Source organism: Thamnophis sirtalis, unplaced genomic scaffold (genome assembly GCF_051295495.1).
Source record: "Thamnophis sirtalis isolate CommonGarterSnake01/CBP01778 unplaced genomic scaffold, rThaSir2_p1.2 scaffold_3, whole genome shotgun sequence".
NCBI classification, from domain to species: Eukaryota; Metazoa; Chordata; class Lepidosauria; order Squamata; family Natricidae; genus Thamnophis; species Thamnophis sirtalis.
This window is the reverse complement of record NW_028261383.1, coordinates 130,908,251-130,924,200: the sequence shown is the minus strand read 5'-3', so window position 1 is coordinate 130,924,200 and position 15,950 is coordinate 130,908,251. Positions and strand designations below refer to the sequence as shown.

Sequence of the window (15,950 nt, the reverse complement as noted above, 5' to 3'; positions counted from 1 at the left end):
TGACTCACATGCATGCACGACAATCAGCTGGCCCCCATGCATGCTCACACCTGGAAACGGAAGACCAGATCTTCCAGTTTCTGGCACTGCTGCATGCACAAAGGCCAGGTGAATATCGTCCGTGCATGCACGCCAGAAACCTGGAAAAGAATGGAAGGAGAAACTTTCTTCAGGTTGAGCTTGACTCCTTAAGAATTTGTGGACATATCCATGTAATCTTCTTAATGTCAAGATGTCTGAACATTCTTCCAGGATCTTTTTTCAACTCTCCAGCCTTGCTCCGGGATTTTCTAATGCTTTCCCATCAAATTATTAGGTATTCTGAGTCTATTTATCTATTCAAGAAAGACCAGCGCTTCTCAACCTTAGCAGGGGTGGGTACTAGCCGGCGTTACTGCCAGTTCACTTGTGAGTGTGCTTTGCGGGAGGCGCACGCTACGCGCACATGCACAATTTAATAGAGATTGTTCTGTGCATGCGCAGAACTCAAAAACAAGGTGGCGGTGACGACTGGGGTGACCAGGGAACCAGCTTGGAGGCGTGGGAAGTCTGGGTCGCTGCCGATTCTGTGACCCAGGCCGGCATGCCACTACGGGTTCGGCCAAACCGGTAGGAACCCACCACTGAACCTTAGCCATTTAAAGATGTGTGGATTTCAACTCCCAGAATTCTCCAACCAGCCTTCCTGGCTGGGGAGTTCTGGGAGTTAAAGTCCACACATTTTAAAATGGCTAAGGTTGAGAAACACTAAGTTAGGCTATGGTTAGTTGGGTGCTGATCCCTGCTGCAGGCCAAAGTGGAGTATAATAGATGAATTCACTTCAGCAAAAAACCCAGGATGGTGTTATGGAAAAAGTCCTTGTGTCCAATGTATTAATTTCAATGTAGGCAGATTCACAACCTTAATTATTTTTCTTTTTTTAAAAAAAAAACACAACAACTTAAAAACATGATTAAAAATAACATCTTTCTCCTTATTCAATAAGAAAGACTGGAACAATAAACAAATTTCCAAATATTTTCAAAGCTGATATGGAGGCGAACGTCTATAAGGAGATTCGTGTCTGCCTTCATTCCAGTCTTATCTGGTGGACTCTGCTGAACTGTCTGGGTGTTTTGATGCATCTGGAAATGTTAATTCCATCTCTCTCATTTGGGTACATCGCTTAAGTGGCTTAGTTATCTTCAGCAAACATGGCATTGAGTTTTGTCATGGCCCAGTCCTTTTTGCATAGCAATCTCATTTGGGTAATTAGAATAGAACTGTGCCGAATACTTGCAGCTGATTTTTTTTTAAATTCTCTATGAGTTTCCCAGTCCCTCAATCTTCAGTAACCCGGATTGACTGCTCCTCCTGCACGTCTTCCATCATTTTTCATTTGAGTGATCTTATTGAATTGAGATATAAAGTTAATTCAGAGGGAGGGCAAGCACCGGCCTCAGTGTAAATTATCTTTATTTCCTTTTTTGTCGCGAAGCCAAATCTGATTGGCCAAGTGAAGTTGTTCCTAGGAATAGACATTTAGGTTAGGTTTAGGTTTATTGGACTTATATACCGCCCTTCTCGCAAAGGACTCAGGGTGGCGTACAACATAAAAACACATATTACAAAAGGTAAAAGAAAGATTAAATAGAATAGACATTTAAATAAATGGTACTAGAGTAGCAACCATTTCAATATGTGGGATTATTCTGGATGCCAAAATAAAGATAAGTAAAGACAAAAGAACATTCTGCCACTACTTGAATGCTCTGTACTATGGGGGACCCTGAACATGTTCATAGGGAGTCCGACTGAAAGCACGGCACCAGAGAACTGACGATGAAGTGATAGTGATGTCTGCAAATTGTAAAGATAGCTGCAGAGTAGAAGGAATCGTTTTGTCATAATTACACATGAAAGAGAATTCTGGGTTGTACAGCTGTTCCAGAAATATTGGAAGGGTCTTCTTAATAAAGGTGAAGGGCAAAGGATGCATTTCTACTTCCCACAGTTACTTTATTTGAAAACACTAGTTGCCTGTTTCTTATTCAAGTCCTGCATTTGGTGGATTGGTGTGTGTATATATATATATATTTATATTTCATAAAAGTGTGTTTTCTCTGAAATCCTGTTTGTGGCAATTTAAGACTCGACTCCGGTCGCCTGGCCCATGTAGTCATTTTTTAAGTCAGTGGAGCAGGCAAATATGTCCCACTCAGTTTGGTTTTTCTGTGTTTAGTGATGAGTATCTATATTGTAAAGATGTGGCCAGGAGGAAATCAATTTCATGTTCATGGCTTGTTTTGTGTTTCCTTAGGTCAGGAGTGGTCAACAGAACAATCCATAGAGCTGCCTTTTATGGTTCCCTGCCTCCCTTTCCCTGCAATGTGTTCTCCAAAGTGCCCGTCCGCACTCTTCCTGCTTTTAATCCGACTCATTTCACATGATGCAACATCAGGAAGGTTTCTCTGCAACACATTAAAGTGATTGGAGAAAGTCTCCAAATGCGAGCAATGGTCTGGTAAACCACAGTGAAACATATTTACTTTGATTCTTTTGGCCCAGTTAGGTGGGATTTAGTAGGGAAGAAGAAAGCTGATGAGCCAAAGAAGCTGCCAGCATTTGCATTAGATATTGCATTATCCTTTTTTTTCCGGATGTTGCAGAGTAACCGCTTGCTGATGTTGCAGCTGGGGAAAATTGCAAGCACCTCTTGCTCCTCACTAGTGGCCCTGCATTCAAAATATTTATTATTATTATTATTATTATTATTATTATTATTATTATTATTATTATTATTATTATTATTATTATTACTACTACTACTACTACTACTACTACTACTACTACTACTACTCCTCCTCTTTGGAACCTAGAATCTGCGTTTTGCTTCAGTAGGGTGCTCGTAATTGATAACCCTTTTAAAAAATCTGCTAGGTTTCCTTTATCACCAACACTAGTTGCCAATCATATGTGACTTCTCTTTCCTAGACAGTACAGACTAGTGCTGTGATGGCGAACCTATGGCACACGTGCCAGAGGTGGCACACAGCGCCCCAGTTCAGCTGCACCATGCACGCATGCATGCCGCCTTTTGGCCAGCTGGCCTTCGGATCTCTGCCACGCATGCGTGGAGGGAACACGGGGGGGAGGGGGTCATGCACGGATGCGCAGGGGATGGAGTGTGTGTGGGGGTCGGGTGCATGTGTGCATGCATGGGGCAGGGGCGTGCACTGGGGGACGCACATTGCATTTTGGGGGTAAGGGCATGTGCGCGCTTTGGGCACTCGGTCCGTAATCGGTTAACCATCATTGGCTAGTGCATATGTTCAAATTTCTACATTCCAGTAGATAACAAAATTATGGTACAGATACCAGGGAATCTGGAACGCCAAGGTGCATAGCTCGCAAAATTGCCAAATGTGGTCCCTCACTCCACAGAGCCCGAACTCAAGAACCAAAACACTTCTGAAATCAAGTCCTTTAAATCAGGGCAGGCAAGATTCCCAGGGGAGCTAGAATTCTTTCTCTCTTGCGAGCATTCCCGAGTGCAGGCATGTGCCAAAAGAAAAGTTAAGTGACACAAAGAAACATCAGACATTAAAAGGATTCTGTTCTCCTCCGACACAATTAGGGAAGGAGAACAGAACTTCCCCAAGGAGGAGTAGATTAGATAGATGGGATAAGGGAATTATATAAGAGCAGCACCCAGGCCTTCTTGGAACAAGTAATATTTCCTTTAGCTTTGCCTTGGATTTTGAATTCCTTGACTCCAGCGCCTCATCCATTAATTAAAACATGTTCAGTATATTCTAAAGGCATTGTACTCCCCCCCCCCCGTTAAACAAAATCTGGATAATAACCATAATTATTTAAAGCATTTCTATATCACTTTCAGGCAGAGCACCACATTGCATGCAACACAAATATATAAATGCACAACAAAAGCCAGAAGCAGTTCATTAAAAATGCAACTACAGAAGGCAGCGCCATAAAACCTGAAAGATTGTTCATATATTATCAAGAAGATATCAATATTAAGTGACCGCATTGACTTTTCAGGATGATTTCTCCCCAGGCTAGTCTTCTGATAGTAATCCAGTTGCCAGTATAATGGAATCCATCCACCTTGTTGTTGGTCTTCCTCTTCTCTTTTCTTCCACCTTTCCCAAGAGCATAACCTTTTCAAAAGAGTTCGTTGGTTATATAACGTGGCCAAAATATGATAATTTGAACCTGGCATTTGTCCCTTAAGTGAGAACTCTGATTGATTTGTTCCATGATCCATTTGTTTGTTTTCTTGGCCAATTCTTATATCCTCAAGAGTCTTCCCCCAACACCAAAGTGCAAAAGCATCAATACTCTTTCTGTTCTGCTTCTTCAGAGTTCAGTGTTTGCTTCTGTGGAGTCTTGCAGGGTAAATCATTTGTTGTATAATTCTGTTCTTTGTGTAATACAGATACAGTACAGCATCTGAATGACTTTTTCAAGGTCTTTTTTTCTACCCTATCAAATGTTAGTCTCTCATGGTTCCTTCGCTATTCATAATCAGTTCTATTCACCACCTCAGTATCTCCAGAGTCAGTTCTAAACCAGGTTGCCAGTTCTGTTGCCACTAGTTTTGTCTTTTTATAGTCCTGTTATAGTCACTGGACTCCTCAAACTGGAATATACAGATAAACAAGAATGAAAACCTAAATCTAACCAAAATGTATAGCTGGGTGTTAAAACATCGCTTATATAATAATCTGCATTGTAGCCACTTCTTGTTGATCCCTTATTTTTGTCACCTACTGCGTAGTACTGCACAATATGCCTCTTTTAAACACCACTAGGGCTCAGATTCATTCCAAAATAATAGGTCAAAATTGTGTCTTCTATCAGTCTTCACTGCAGGCCCTTTCCCTTTCCATCTATCTGCGTGAAGAAAGCAGCATAAAAGGGATAAAGCTATGATTAATCTTACGACAGGAACATAACTCTTATCTAACTCAAGGCTTATGGTTTCAAAAGCCATGAAAGGTATGTTTTTTTTTTCTTTCTTTTTTTTGCAGATAATGTTCTCAATTAGCTCTTACCCTATCTCCGTTCCATTGTACAGGAGTCAGATAAAAATATTTATTTGTGAAAAATATTTGAGAAAGAAGTCTCATTTCTTTTGAGACTTTACAAAATTGTCTGCCTATACTATGAACAACTACCCAGTGTTCTTCCAGTAACTTCTTGGGCTTTGTTAGATTCTCTTCCAAATGGGGTTGGTCACAAGAGGCACACATCTTGAGAAGTAAATCTAAATCTATAATAGGATAGATTGCGTGACAGATTTCAGCATTTTCTAATTCTAAGATTTCAGGGGGAAGCTATCCCATGGGACATCAAATACGTTTCTCAACAGAACTGCAAGATTTTATTTGATGCAGGCATTAAGTAAGACAGTTTTCCCAATATAGCACCTTTCAACTACATAGCAAATGTGTCTCTTAGAGTGGCCTCCCTAAGTGCCATTTTTGCTGGGAATACCAGGAGTTGTAGAGCTGGAAATAGTGGGATAAAGCTCAAGTGTAGATAACATTTTCAGTGGCTAAGAAGTGGGATTTTTGTTTTCAACTGTCATCTGAGGAAAATAAAACACCTCCTTCCCTTCACAGGAAACTAGTTGCTGCCATCCAGAGGAACGTGTGGCTTATATATTTGATGGCCACTCAGCCGCCTTCTCCTGCATTTTTCCAGTATAACAAAATATTTAAGTAACGGAATGCAATTCTGTATATTTCAAACACATTTTACAAATTAATAATTCTGAAATTTTCTTAATGTAATTGAAAGGTATAATATATGGCAGCACAGGTCTCTGGGATTCAGTTAGTGAGCCTTTCACAAACAGGGTGCCTTTCAAATATGTGTGTGTGTGTTTGTGTTTGTGTGTGTGTATACATACATACACACACTTAACTTCCAAGAATGTTGAAAAATAGCCCAGTTGACTGAAGAATTCTGGGACTTGCAATCCACACAACTAGAAAGCATCCAGATTGGTTTATTACTGATTTGGCTGCTATTGTTACTGCTTTATTAGACATATATTCCACTTTTCCTTTAGGGATTCAAGGTGATTTATGTGGGATCTCCCTTCGTTTTATCATCACAGTGTTAACCCTATGAGTAGGTTGGGCTGAGAGGAAGTGATTGGTCCGGGGTTACTCATTGATTGTTCATGGCTATCAACCTGAATATCTATGGGTGCTAAAACCATCCCATCAAATGGATTGTTGCTATCATTTTCAGAGTGGAATGTTTGAGGATATTTTGATCAAGTGTGGCAATAGGCCAGTGGTGTCAAATTCAAAGCCTGCAGGCCAGATCCAGCCCATGGAGTACTTAGATCTGGCCCCTGGGGTGCCCTGGAAACAGCGAAGGATCGCACATAGTGCCTCTGCCAGTGAACACAGAGCTGGCAGAGGGCTACAGGAGACCGTCACAACCGAAAACTGAGCTAGAGATAATGGATCCCTCTGGCCCCATCCGGGCCACCACAGATGCCCCCGACACAAGTGACATTGAGCTGGCCACCCCCATCCATCCCCCCTGAGGTCAAACACCACCGTGATGCGGCCCTCAGTGAAATCGAGTTTGACACCCCTGCATTAGATTATTGAGATTTAGTACCATGGAGAGCACCTACAAAGTATTGAGTTAAGCGAGATACCAGATTCATTGAAATGCCTGAATATTAGTTTGCAATAGGATTGAACAACCTTTATTCACTCATGCGTACAAGTGCATGTACGTTCACATGCTTCGTCCCTCTTCTTCCCCTGTCTCTGTCTTAGAGGCTCATTCGAACCAGGAATTCATTTGCTTCTGGCCAGCTAATTCGGCTGATCAATTAACTGGTGGATAGGTTTTCCTGCATTTCTTTTTCAGCCCATAGTCTGCTTCCTACTCCCTAATTATTTTCTGCATAGTTTACATGAAGCCGTCCCTCCCTCTCTCAAGGGAGAATTTCTGGAAATTCAGAATGTTATGCAGATATGCACTAACGCTAGAATATGTTCTTGAGACTCTGGGTTTCAGAGACTTTATGAACTGCCAGCACTTTGAGAGAAGAGTTATTCAAGCTTGAAGAAAGGAATAGAGCTGCCTTCCTTGGACCCAGGGATGGAGACCTAATTATCTGCTGGAGTTCCCTTCTATACATGCCTTTATTGAGGTCATTGCTTTAGACATGGTCTCCTGGAGAGCTTCAAGGACCAATTATTTCTGCCTGAATAAGTTTTCCTTGGCTAAGGAGTGGGTGGTAGGTGGTCAGAAAGCTACATAAATTTTAAAGGGAAAATGTCTCCGGTATCAAAGGTGTCTCCCCAGTGAAGACTGCTAATTTGGGACACTAAGATCAGCTTTCTGTAAAACTACTGAGCTTAGTCATCTACTACTTCTCCAGTGTATAGCATGATTAGTGTAAAATAGTGCTGCCAGGAGCCCCTCCTAAACGTATATTAGCACCTACCTTCCCTTTTCCCCATTCCCAATGAAGCCTGACTCCCAAGCAGGAAAAACCCAAGGAGTAACAAAACAATTTCGCAGGTTCAGAAATGGCTTTTCCCCCTGCCCAACTTTCACCGTCACAGCTTTGCTACATCCTCCAGGGTGTGATTGGGAATAAAAGAGCCTAAAGACAGAGCCTGGAGCGGAAAGGTTTCTCTCTTCAAGCAAGGAAAGCCTGCTTGCCCAAGCCTGTCCCACTGTGATGTTGCCTTGTCATAAATTAACCACACACACAATTAAAGAGCCTGTCTCAGCTCCAGGAGCTGTGGATGTATTTCATCCCAAGAGAGAGAGAAAGGCACTGTGGTATACAGCTATAAAGCATCTGAATGCGGAATCTGGGCTCTTAGCAGAGGGCTGGTGGCTATTTGTCAGCACAAGGCGAGGAATAAGGGATTGAAAGGAGGCAGGGGTGTGGGGAGCAGTCAGGTATGAAGCTGTGTTGGTGGGCAAGGGAGAGAAAAGTGTATCTGCAGAGGAGGAGGATGGCTCGATGTGGGATATTAGGACTGTGAGGCACTGTGGATGCGTGTTTGAGAACCAATCTGGCACAGTGGTTAAGATGCTGGACTAGAATATGGGAGATCACTTGTTCTAGTCCTCCTTTTGACATGGAGATTGGCTGAGGGACTTTGCCCAACCCACCTCAGAAGCAGGGGCAGGTTGCTCCCAGCATTACTGCCGGTTTGGTGGGTGCAAAAATTTTGCGTGCCCATTTGCACACAAATAGGTCTGCACATGCGCAAAACATTAAAAGAAGAACCAAATGCACAGAACCAAAAATCAAGATGGCAGCCTCATAGGAGAACCGGTTCAGGGGCGTGGCAGCCTGGGTCACTGCCAGTTCCAGCGACCTATGCTGCCAAACCATTACTGGTTCAGCCAAACCGGTCCAAACCGGTAGGAACCCACCTCTGCTCAAAAAGTTGTTTTGAGGAAAATAGGAGGATCTTGAACAGTACAAAAAACGTGGATATGCCTCAGTGGTGGGTTCCATTTTTTTTACTACCTGTTCGCTCGTGCGCACACTCGTGCGTGATGCTTCTGCGCATGCATAGGAGCATCTGGATGGATGGGCAGAGCCTTCCACCCCCGCTACTACCGGTTCGCCCGATCTGGGCCAAACCAGAAGCAACCCACCTTTGATATGCATCCAGTAATAAATAAATAATACCTTTCGTGATGACTGTCACCTGAAGATCAATCGTCACATAAGCTGTCCCTAGCATATGAGTCACATTCCCATCAAATATTTCTAATGGTAACTAGTGGCTGAGAAGATTTTTTTTTTTTTTTTTGGCATCGTGTGGGAGACACAGAACAGCAATCAGTTACAATTAACATCAGGCAGAGAAGGTGGAAACATCTTCCGTGTGTGAATCATAACTTGAAATTCCCTGATGACAGTTGACGTGGATACAAGCTGGGTACTTTCATGGGATTTGGAGAATTGGGACTCTCTTCCAAATCATTCATGTTGTCATGGATTTTGATTTCTGTGTCCACAAGAGTGAACAGGCAATTCAACTGGGTTGCCTTTTTGTTGTACCTGATGTCTTGCTTGTGGTATCCCCATCAACTTCTGGTTTTCCCCAGAATATCGAGCAAAATAGATACAATTTCGACCCAATCCAACACAATTCCCACTTACCTATACTGACCATTTCTTTCTATCTGCCAAATTGGGTCTCCTATTATAGATGGGGTAATTTTCTACCGACTTGATCTTTATTGCCAAATGTTCAAGATGAACCAAGTTGCATTTTGTCAGTACTTGGAATATAGAAGCCACTACTAGAACTCTTGACCATATGTATATGAATATTCCTTACTGTGTACAAAGTATTTCTCTCTCAATTTTATGTCCGTTAACAAGTAGTATGTAAGTTTTAGGGCTAGCCAAAGGATTTATAGTCCAATAATTTTATTCAAAAATTTATTTAAGGAATATTTGAGCAGAGCATTAATTTAAGCATATTAAAATAGTTGATGAGAGTTAACTTGTAACAAAAATTTGAAAAATAGTCTAGGTCAGGGAAAATTTATTATATTATGGGTGAGGGGCGATAAACCTCTATGAGTTACATAGCCTGCCCTATGGGAACAAGTAAAATGCTATTCAGATTTTTTTAGGGGAAGAAGGGGGTGTCCTGTGCCCTTATAGAGAGGCTCATTTCGCAAAATCTTACAGATAGTCCTCGACTTACAACAGTTCATTTAATGACCGTTCAAAGTTATAATGGCACTGGGAAAAAAGTGACATGATGATTTTTTCACACGGCTGTTACAGCATCCTCATGGTCACATGATCAAAATTCAAACGCTTGGCAACTGGCACATATTTATGATGGTCACAGTGTCCCGGGGTCATGTGATCACTTTTTGCGACCTTCTGACGAGCAGAGTCAATGGGGCAAGCCAGATTAACTTAACAACCATGCTACTAATTTAACAATTGCAGTGATTCACTTAACAAGGATGGCAAGAAAGGTCATAAAATGGAGCAGAATTCACTTACCGTATTTTTCGGAGTATAAGATGCACCTTTTTCCCTCAAAAAAGAGGCTGAAAATCTGGGTGCGTCTTATACACTGAATTCAGCATTTTTTTGCCTCCTGAAACTCCGCCCCTTCACCAAAATGGCCATGCAGAGCCTTTAGGAGGCTTTCAGAGAGCTCCTGGGGGCTGGGGAAGATTGAAATGAGTGAAAAATGGGCCGGTTTTTGCTCAATTTTGCCCCCCCCCCAGCCCCCAGGAGTACTCTATAAGCCTAAAGGCTATGCATGCAATTTTTTGACAAAAAACGGAGCTGTTTTTGCAAAAAATGGGCCATTTTTTTTTCTTGTTTTGGGGGAGGACGCCCCAGGAGCACTCTGCAAGCCCCCTAAAGGCTATTCATGCCTTTGGGGGGGGGAAGCAGGTTTGTTTTTATGAAAACCTCCCGTTTTTGGGAGGTTTACAGAGTGAAAAAATGTTTTTTTTAATTTGCCTCTTCGAAACCTTGGTGCGTCTTATATCTGAAAAATACGGTTTCAACTGTCTCACTTAGCAAGAGAAATGTTGGGCTCAATTGTGGTCGTAAGCTGAAACCACCAGAATTTTTCTTTTGGGTACATTTCAAAGGGGGTGGGAAACAATGATGAATAGCTACTTAGTAATGATAAATAGCCTTGTTTAATGGTCTCAGCATCAGTTTTTGTTCCCATAGGGAAGGGGGTGGTTTAAATGATTTTTTTTGCTCAAAACCAGTAATTAAAGCCTCTGGAACACTGGAACAATTAAGAAATGCTGTTCAAAGATCAATAAATTGGCTATATGTAAACGGGGTAGTCATAAGTAAGAACAAACAATTTAGTGGTAAATATCTGTAAATTGGACAATAAAAACCATGAATGTTGAGAAAGATGTTTATGAATGGGATTTAATTCTGAATAAACATTATAGAAAAATCTAAATGGTGAAAGAATATGTTGTAGATCAGTGTTTTTCAACCACTGTGCCGCGGCACACTAGTGTGCCGTGACATAGTGTAAGGTGTGCCGTGGGAAAAACACCTGCCTATAGTCAATATTGGCACAGAGTTAAATTTTTTTAACATTTTCTAATGGTGGTGTGCCTTGTGATTTTTTTCATGAAAAAAGTGTGCCTTTGCACAAAAAAGGTTGAAAAACACTGTTGTAGATAATATAGTGGTATATTCAGTGCTGGGTGGAATTTTGATTTTAATTCCACTTCCAGAAAATTGTGGAATAACAGTGTCTCAGCAGTACTAAACACATCTAGTGTAGAAGCAACCACAGACCTCTAATGTACAGTTGTGCTTGTTTCTCTTTTCTAACTTTCATTGAAATTAACACATTTTTGAGGCAGTATTTAAGAAACTGAGTTGCTATCATTTAGCAAGTGCCATGTTCTTCTCTAGTTCAGAATCCCCTTCCCTTTTTTAAAACATGAAGATAGGCCAGTTTTAGGTGTTAATCAATGCATATCAATGATTTCGAATGAATAACTTTATCCCTATAAGAGAATGGGACATAAAGGTTTGATTTTTGCTGGAAGGCAGGAACGGCAAAATAGCAGGAATAATAAAATCCCTGCAATATCTCATCTTAAATCAATACTTGGGTGACTGCCCCATGTATGTTTAGGAAGGAAGGACATTTCCACTTCCATTTGAAAGTATAATCTTTGGATTTAGTAGGCCCAACATTTAGAAATATGGCTGACCTTTGATCGAGATAATTGTTTATGTTAATACACCGAAACACATACTGTGTCTTACAAAGATCTTGCTGCTTTCTTGGCCCCTTTGCTTCCCTTTCAGCTGGGATAAGCATGAACTGGGGGCTTTCATCCTGTCCTAAAGGCAATTTTTCCATTTTTTTCACCCAATTTACTTTCTCCCATCTCTAAAAAACAAATTGATACTCTGCTTAAGTCCATGGGTGTCCAGGTGATGTACCTGCAGTTTAGACGTACAAACATAAAAGTTGGTAGCTGTTGCAATTTGTCATGCCGATATATATTTTTTAAAAATAGCTAATTCGCTTTTTAGAATATACCATATTTTTCAGAGTATAAGACGTACCGGAGTATAAGACGCAGCCAAGTTTTGAAGAGGCAAATTTTTTAAAAAAGTTTTTGCACTCTGCAAATATCCCAAAAATGGCCCATTTTTTGTGAAAATGGGCCCATTCCCCCCCCCAAAAGGCATGTATAGTCTTTAGGGGGTTTGCAGATGGGGGTGGCAAAAAATGAGCAAAAAATGGCCTGTTTTTCACAAAAACGGGCCCGTGTTTTGTAAAAAAAGGGGGGGACATGGGTAGCCTTTAGGAAGCTTATAAAGTGCTCCTGGGAGCTGGGGGGGATTGAGCAAAAAATGGGCCTTTTTTTTTTTTTTTTGCTCATTTTTGCCCTCCCCAGGAGCTCTCTAAAAGCTTCCTAGAGCCTATCCATGCCCTGCACGGCCATTTTTATGAAGGGGATGGGGTTTGGGGAGACAAAAAAATGCTGTATTCAGTGTATAAGACGCACCCAGATTTTCAGCCTCTTTTTTGAGGGAAAAAATACTTATATTCTGAAAAATATGGTACATGAAAAAGAATGCTATAAAAGAAATACACTTTTGATCTTCCATGAAGTTGCTGGACAGGTTTTCTAGAGCAGGTTTTTATTTGCTCTACACATAATTTTTATCTTTTCCTTGTAATTCCAACTTGCCTTTGGTGAGATGCTTTTTATGTCTCTAATTCTCCCAGAAGAGAATGAGAGTCTAATCAAATCCATTGAAAACTAGAATAACGATGGGCACATCTACCCTGAAGATTTTATCGTCCCGTGTACACTGCTTCCTCTCTGCTCCTATAAATTGATGTCCAGCAATTCTATGGCAGTTAAAAGGTTTGTGTTGAAAAGGTTCATTCTTTCTTGCCTTGGTGTTGGAAGCAATTACTGTTTTAGCCAATACTTAACGGCCTTGTGTTATGGGAAGATTAACTGGAATTCACCTGAGCTGAGAGAGAGTGAGGAGCTGATGAAGGTTCAAGCTCACAGCCTGGCTTGAGGTTGTCAGTCATGAATAAGGAGTATTTTTCTCTTGTCCTATCTCTGCAGGGCAATCAGGACGCCACGGCTCCGCCTGACGCAATGGCTCAACCCTATCCCCCGGCAACCTATCCACCACCCCCACAGAATGGTATCCCTCCAGAGTATGTTCCTCCACCACCACACCCACATCCAGCACAGGACTATTCGGGGCAGAGCACAGTACCCGAGCATGCCTTGACACTCTACACCCCAGCACAGAGCCACTCCGAACAGCCAGGCACTGATGCCAGCACACAGTCCATAGCAGGCACACAAACGGTACCGGTAAGAGACTTTTCCCTACAGGGCTGACTTTGCTGTTGAACCTGCCTGCATTTTGAGGGAGTGGGGCAGTTCAGGGAAGTAGACATCCAATGAAGAAGGAGAAAGGAGTGTCTCTTCCTGAAAAAAATGCAAGCTGGAAGGATGGAACTTTGCGGGAAGGTGTACAAAATTGGATGAGAAGAAATTTCTGTTGGAAAAATGGACCCCTTGGCTCATGATTGAGAGGCTGCATTATGGGGAGCAGGGAAGAGCGAGGCTGCAGATCCAATGCCCTCTCTGCCTCCATTCGTAGTTTGTCTGCTTGGCCTTCTTTCCACTTCCATCTGAGGCCCAGAGATAGCAAAGAGCAGGGTGAAAATAACAGAGTTCTTATGCAGCGGGAGGCCGATTTGGAGAAGCCATCCCAGCACCCTGATACCCCATGGGCATTTGTGGCTCAGCACTTAAGTTTCCTGGCTCACTTTGTGTCCCTAATCACTTGTAATCTACCTGCTTGGCCGCTTGCCAATCCTATCGTGCCAATGATGTGGTTGTAATGCAGCTCAGCGAAGAAGCGCTGAGTGAGCAGTTCCCAGCTGCTCCTCAATCCCTGAGTGCCAGGCTGGCTGCTCGCCACCACGCAGCTCTGAGAGTGAGCTCGGCCTCCCCACCTAGTCCTGTGTATGCAAAAATGCATGCAAACCCAGGATGGCGCCAACGCATCCCCGGCCTCCTTTTCCCAAAGCTTGTGCGTTTGGGTCCACGCTGGTTCTTGGTCTACTTTCTTGGGTGCTACTGCTGTTCTAGGTAGAGGGGTAAGACTACGGCCTCTATTTTTTTTATAAATGGGGAAGGTGAAGCTGAAGGATGGTGGCTTGTCTGAGGCCAAATTAAAGAGCTGAACCGGGGACGTTTGGTTTCACAGCTCATTTTCTTAGTCCCTAAGTGACAGCATATGCCACCACTCCCTGACTGGCTTCTCATATTGCACTAAACCATCATGTGATTTGTTTGCGTTTGGTTATCATGCATCTAAGTCATGGTTTATGGCTTGAGTGTTGGGTAAACCCAGATCTTCGTTTTTTAATCAGCAAGCCACAGCTAAACAAACTCTGCAATAGCTCACTGTGTGAGCCTCGTCTCAGGATGACATTAAAAGTTGACCAGTAGCATCACTTTCATAGGAATGCATGTTCCCAAGTGCCTCTTGGGATCATGGGGACCCTGCAGCAAGAAAGCCCCAAGCTTTGGCCTTATCTTAGACAGGGAACAGGGAAATGGGGTCCAACAGGTGGGGGAAAAAACATTGGGGAGAGCTAAGATGAAAGAGCCCCCTTGAAGTGATGAGTTCAGAACACCTGCAGAACTGGGGGCGTAAGAAGCAAAACCAAAGTGGAAGTGGGACACTGTGTGAATGGAAGGAGCCCTCCAAAAGTAGATCACTTCAGAGCTGTATCAATAACAAGCTGCTCTCCAGGCAGAGAGGAAGTCTCTGGTGGATTGGGGGTGGGGTGGGGAATTCAGGGGTGGGTTCCAGCTTCTTTTACTGCCGTTTGCTCAGGGATGTGCTTCGGAGGCGCACACGATGCATGCTATGCGCACATGCGCAGGAGCAATAAACAAGATGGCGGCACCTACGACATCACCGATAAAACTGGTTCGGGGGTGTGGCGGGCCAAGTTAATACCTACTCGACCAAACTGGTAGGAATTGGGAGAAAAGAGAAGGAACAAAAAGAGGGCTTTAAACAGAGAAATGGCTCCAGCTCCAAGCACTGCAGAAAATGAACCCCAGTCTTCAGCAGAAAGAACAGATTATATGCTAAACCCAGGAAAGTGAATATGCCTGCAGGCTGAAAACCTAATTGCCCCAAATCCAATCCAGCATTTTTGCTACATTCATTTCATACCTTTGAAATCTGCCAATCGCAAGCAGCGATGGGGCCCTCCCTGCCTCACCCTACCACCACGCACCCGCATGCATACACACAGACACCTAGAAAGAATCACAAGGGTGCTTTAATGTATTTATTTTCACCAGCAGACAGACGAAGCAGCGCAGACAGACAACCAGACACTACACCTACCGGAGAATGGTTCTGACAAGCAGCAGCCTAAGCGGCTACACGTTTCCAACATCCCTTTCCGCTTCCGGGACCCTGATCTGCGGCAAATGTTTGGGGTAAGTCCGTCACCTTCCTGTGCTAAATAAACATAGAAATGTACAAAGACCCATGATGTTTCTTCTGGGAAACGAACTGACTTAGTTCTTTCTTTCACATTATAATTTACTCAGGGGTTGTTTTTTGTTTGTTTGTTTGTTTCATGTGATACGTGAACCTGGCATTGTGGTTTGTAAAATATACCGTATTTTTTGGCGTATAAGACGCACCAAGATTTTGAAGAGGCAAATAAAGAAGTTTTTGCACTCTGCAGACCTCCCAAAAACGGCCCGTTTTTTTGTCAAAAATGGCATGCACAGCCTTTATGAGGCTTGTAGAGTGCTCCTGGGGGGCGGGGGGGGGCAAAAGTGAGCAAAAGGCCCATTTTATGCTCATTTCTGCCCTCCCCAG

At 42.7% G+C, this 15,950-nt stretch overlaps 1 protein-coding gene across 12 annotated transcripts in view; it reads left to right on the top strand.

Annotated features, from left to right (window-relative positions):
* Positions 1 to 15,950, top strand: part of RBFOX3 (RNA binding fox-1 homolog 3) — a 464,758-nt gene that overhangs the window by 431,154 nt on the left and 17,654 nt on the right. For 10 of the 12 annotated variants that reach the window (XM_087710117.1, XM_087710114.1, XM_087710112.1 and 7 more), the window contains 2 exons: positions 13,142 to 13,399; positions 15,419 to 15,559. In XM_087710117.1, the coding sequence (XP_087566243.1) occupies positions 13,142 to 13,399; positions 15,419 to 15,559 (399 nt within the window). The remainder of the gene's footprint in view (positions 1 to 13,141; positions 13,400 to 15,418; positions 15,560 to 15,950) is intronic. The other 2 variants (XM_014059803.2, XM_014059801.2) reach the window with 1 other exon arrangement.